Below are 5,019 nucleotides of genomic sequence, written 5' to 3'. Positions count from 1 at the left end.
TGCTGTCATGAACTATAGCTCCTGGCCAAGCTTCCATTCTTTTTATTTATTTTTTTTTTTTGAGACAGAGTTTTCGCTTTTGTTGCCTGGGCTGGAGTGCAATGGCGTGATCTCAGCTCACAGCAACCTCCACCTCCTGCGTTCAAGCAATTCTCCTGCCTCAGCCTCCTGAGTAGCTGGGATTACAGGCATGTACCACCACACCCAGCTAATTTTGTATTTTTACAGATGCGGTCCCAGGGTCGGCTTCACCTCCACCCAACCAGCTGCTGCTGCTCCCTGTACTGCAGGTGCGGGTCGTCGAACGCCACCTGCACCACACTCTGCAGCCACAGGAGGGCGTGGCGCGCAGTCAGAGGACGCCGGCATTGAGGACCCAGTCTTCACACCCCTGTAGGCCGACCTTCCCACACCTCCCTTCCTACCCCAGCAGGCATTAGGACTTAGAATCACCAATCCGTGTTCAAATGCCCATCTGCCACTCACAACTGTGAACCAGAGAAGTAATCTAGAGATCCTGAGCCTCATCTGTAAAAAGGGGGAGTTAATGCCTTCCCACCCTAGGCATGCCACCCATTTCTTTGCAACATGTCACTGTTGGTCATGTCATAGACCATGTGTAATTATTTGTTTGCCTTAGTAGAATGCAAGCCTCCTGAGGAAGAGGACCACATCTGTCTCATTACTGATGAATCCTTAGCTCATGGAACATTTTCTGGCATAGAATGGGGGCTAAATAGGTAATTTTTTGAGAAAAGGTCATGTGTGTGAATAACACTGTGTAAATATATTTCTGATTTTATTATTACTTTTATTATTATTATTATTTGAGACAGAGTCTGTTGCTTAGGCTGGAGTGTAGTGGTGCGATCTTGGCTCACTGCACCCTCCGCTTCCTGGGTTCAAACCATTCTCATGCTTCAGGATCCCGAGTACCTGGGATTACAGGTGTACGCCACCATGCCCAGGTAATTTTTGTATTTTTAGTAGAGATGGGGTTTCACCATGTTGCCCAGGCTGGTCTTGAACTCCTGACCTCAGGTGATCCACCCGCCTCAGCCTCCCAAGGTGCTGAGATTACAGGCGTGAGCCACTGGCGGCCAGCCTACACTATGTAAATGTGTTTCTAAATCTCAGTTCTGCTACTTGCTGGCTCTGTGTCCTCGAGAAAACACTTAATTTCTCTGTGCCTGTTTCTTCAACTCTTGCCCCCACCACTGAGCTGTCGACGTGCGAGGGTTCTCCATGACAGTGACATCACTGTGATGACATTGGCTTCTTGCCCAGAGAAACAGTCATACCCAGCCTTTGCCACTTCTGGAGAGGAGTGTACCCACCTTCAGCAGCTGGGGGCACTGGGTGGCATCACACAGCTTGGAGTTGCAGAGCATCTGGACCTCATAGGACTGACCTGGGAGGGATTAAGGGGATGCGTGAGCCCCACTCTGAGGGGCAGAGTGGCACCTACCACCTCCAGCTCACCCTGGGCCCAGCTTCCAGAGCTCATGGCCCACTAGCTCCTCCCCTCGCCCAGGCCTAGCATACCCTGGTTCAGGTAGGTGAGGGTCTTCTCCTGCAGCTTCACGGCTGGTGAGGTGGCTGCACAGAGCATGTACTGGAACACGGGGCAGGACAGCTCCGCTCCAGGGATGTTGGACAGCTCCTCCTGCTTCAAGTAGGGCAAGGGCAGGAGTTCCCTGCCAGGGAGAGGAGGGCTCTGCCAGCTTTCTGCCCTGTCCATCCCCTTTTCTAAGGGTCTTTGACTCCCTATGCCAGACCTCCCCTCTGGGGAACCCATAGTTTCCTGTAGCAGGCCCCCGAGCTGCAGCCAGGGCCGAAGGGACCCCCGTTCAGCTCCTTGGGCCTCCAGGAGGCCTCCCTGAAGGGGCTGATCCTAGATTTGTGGCTGTTCTACTTAACAGCTGCCATCAATTACTTATCTTTGCAACCTCGAAGTTTGCCTGATACTGAGTAAATTCCCAATAAAAATGTCCTAAGTGGGATCAGGGTGTTTTTGAGATGTCCAGGACACACTGAACTCCAGGTACATTTGGCCACTTCTCCATCTCCAGAGGAGCCCAGGAATGGGAGCCCCACTCCCCTCAGCTTGAAATGGATGAGGTCCGCCCCAACTTCAGACCCGCACCTTCCTGGGGACCTGGGGGATCCAGCCCTTACCTGAGCAGGCTGCTGGGGGGCCCAGGGTACAGATCCCCAGGACTGGGCCATAAGTGCTCCGGCTGGTTGTGCCAAAACAGCATCTTGGAGAGGGAGCAGGGCCGGCTGTGAAACAGCTCAGTATGGGATTGGGCTGCACACACTGGGCCCCCCACCTGGGGCCTCCACCTTTATACACAGAAGCACACCCGCAAAAGGGTGGGGTGGGGCCTGGGCCTCTTATTGGCTGAGCACCCAGGGCTCTCACACACTCCAGACCTGTGGGGGCAACCCAGGTTGGGGGAAATCAAGATCTGGGTCCTGAGGGCTCCCCAGCAATCATTAACTTGAAGGGGAGGGTACAGCAAAACAAAGTCAGAAGGATGGATGTCCAGTCCTCTACTGGTCCCCAAGAGGCCCAGGGGCAATGAGGGGCACCCTCAGGCCTCAAGACTGGCCCCAGATCCATAAGCCACACAGAGTGCTGGAGACCCCTGGGATAAGCCCCTCCCCTGACCCCACGGGAGAAGCCTGTCCACTCTAGGGGACAGGACAGGGAGACACACAGCCTACAGGGACCTGCAAAAGGGCCTCTGATGTCCACTGCCCTCCCTCCCTCCTCCACCTGACAACACACACACACACACACACACACGCACACACATGTGCACTGGTGGCAGGACACCAGTCCTTTAGCTGGGGGCTACCTCGCTAGGGGACTGGAGTTTTTTTTTTTTTTTTTTGAGACGGAGTCTCACTGTGTCTCCCAGGCTGGAGTGCAGTGGCGCGATCTCGGCTCACTGCAAGCTCCGCCCCCCGGGTTCACACCATTCTCCCGCCTCAGCCTCCCAAGTAGCTGGGACTACAGGCGCCCGCTACCGCGCCCGGCTAGTTTTTTGTATTTTTAGTAGAGACGGGGTTTCACCATGTTAGCCAGGATAGTCTCGATCTCCTGACCTTGTGATCCACCCGCCTCGGCCTCCCAAAGTGCTGGGATTACAGGCTTGAGCCACCGCGCCCGGCCCGGGGACTGGAGTTTACAGAACACAGCCCAGCTTCTTGTGGAAACACTCCAGGGGCGGCACTTCCAGGAGAGGGAGGTGTGCCCAGGAGGGCTCCCCGTTAGGGCAACCCAGGAGCTCCAGTGGGCTGGTCCTGTTGCCCCTTCCTTGCCCTGGGGCTTGGAGCAGGCCATGTTTATGGACAAATACAGCCAGCCTGGGGGCAGGCCTCTTTCCCCACACTGGCCACCTGTTGTCACTGTACACAGACAGTCCCAGTCCCCTGCCCACCTCCTACTACTGTGTTTGGTATAAACAGAACTAGGGCAGAGAGCAGAGATGGGGTACAAAAATGTGGCTGACTTATGGGACTCTAGCTACCCAGGCTCCCAGATACTAGGGGGCCTGCCTAGGGGGCAGCAGAGCCAAACAGATGCCCCGTCCCCTGCTCTGCCACCTGCATCTCCAGGCACCTGGCGCTTGGTCCCACGGGCTTTCTCCCCCCAGGAGACTGGATGGAATCCAAGTGGGGAGGACGGGGGAGCAGGGGGCGATGGAGGCATTCCTGCCACTGGGGCCAAAGAAGCAGCCGGAGGCCCTCAGGTCCCCTCCATATATTATCCCCAAGGCTGTGGGGACCTACCCCATGCCCCGAGTTGGATTCCAGGCTGGGAGGCACCCTCAAGCCCTTGGGGAGGGCAGAGCAGGATCCCAGGAAGAGGGGGAGAGGAGAGTAGGAGGGGTCCCTGTGTGGCTTGATGCTGGCCCGCGGGGAGTCGTGCCTGTCTGAGCAGGGTGGGGCCTTTTTCCACTCCAACCAAAACATTCTGTTTTGTTTCCTATTCCCAGGCAACATGCCAACCTGGAGAGCTGGAGACTGAAGTTTGCCCCTCCCTCAAAGAGAGGACGGGCTGGGAGAGGAAGCTGTCTATTCGTTCATTCATTCAACAAACCCTTCTTGAGTGTCTACCATATGCCAGGCTGTCTCTCAGGATACCTGGGTGGATAGAATCCTGCCCTATCCAGAGCTCAGACACCCCACGCTCCCCACATGCAGCTGGTCAAAAGGGCGGGGCCCTGAGTTCCAGGCAAATTATGACGAAAGGAGTAGATTGGAGCACGTAGGATGTTTTTCACTTACAGGACACACACACACACACACACAGCTGACAATACCATATGGCAATCACTGTGTGGTCTCTGCCTCTGTGTACACAAATGTCTCCACCCCAGAAGTGAGGTTAAGGGGTCCCTAGTCCCAGTTAAATGTCCCTGGCACCTCCGGGTACACAGTTTACAGGGCACCATCTGCCCTGAATAGCGCCCTCTGGAGTTAGACCGTGCGTAGGGCTGGCTCAAACCCTCAGTCTTTTCTACCTGAGGTCCTCTCTAGCACCACCCTAAGTCTCTCCTGGCGAAGACTCTCTGCTCACATTTCAGACTTGTGCCTGCTTCTTAGCCCTTCCCACAGCCCCTGCAGCTGACGCTCACATTCTCCCTGTCTGTCTCTGGGCTTTGCAATGCTCTACCAAGGTCCTTCATGGTAATTATCCAACGTGCAGTGAAGGTTTGTGTACTTTGTCTAATGTCTTTCTTCCCACCAGAGTGAAAGCTCCCAGAGGGAAGGGACTAAGAAATGTACACTAGTGTTGCAGTTAAGAGCACATTTCTTTTCTTTTCTTCCTCTTCTTCCTCTTCCTCTTCTTCTTTTTTTCTTCTCCTTCTCTTCCTCCTCCTCCTCCTTCTTCTTTTTTTTTTTTTTGAGACCAAGTCTCACTCTGTCACCCAAGCTGGAGTGCAGTGGCGTGATCTCAGCTCACAGCAACCTCCGCCTCCCGGGTTCAAGTGATTCTTGTGCCTC

At 54.9% G+C, this 5,019-nt stretch overlaps 1 protein-coding gene across 1 annotated transcript; it reads right to left on the bottom strand.

Moving 5' to 3' along the window:
• Positions 1-1,006: 1,006 nt before the first annotated feature.
• LOC116270983 (transcription factor CP2-like protein 1) lies at positions 1,007-2,833 on the bottom strand. The gene is made up of 2 exons (XM_031657060.1): positions 1,546-2,833; positions 1,007-1,411 (listed from the first exon to the last, which is right to left on the bottom strand). The coding sequence occupies exons 1-2, from the start codon at positions 1,796-1,798 to the stop codon at positions 1,296-1,298; spliced, it is 369 nt and encodes a 122-aa protein (XP_031512920.1). The 5' UTR covers positions 1,799-2,833; the 3' UTR covers positions 1,007-1,295.
• Positions 2,834-5,019: the final 2,186 nt, after the last annotated feature.

Source organism: Papio anubis, chromosome 17 (genome assembly GCF_008728515.1).
Source record: "Papio anubis isolate 15944 chromosome 17, Panubis1.0, whole genome shotgun sequence".
Lineage (NCBI taxonomy): Eukaryota > Metazoa > Chordata > Mammalia > Primates > Cercopithecidae > Papio > Papio anubis.
This window is presented reverse-complemented; position numbering and strand designations above follow the sequence as displayed.

What these genes read in the sequence shown, in the direction of transcription:
- LOC116270983 (XM_031657060.1), bottom strand. Translation starts at nt 1,798, where the DNA reads ATGGGTTCCCCAGAGGGGAGGTCTGGCATAGGGAGTCAAAGACCCTTA. An exon ending in CCTCACCTACCTGAACCAGG is followed by an intron (nt 1,412 to 1,545) that starts GTATGCTAGGCC and finishes AATCCCTCCCAG; the next exon opens with GTCAGTCCTATGAGGTCCAG.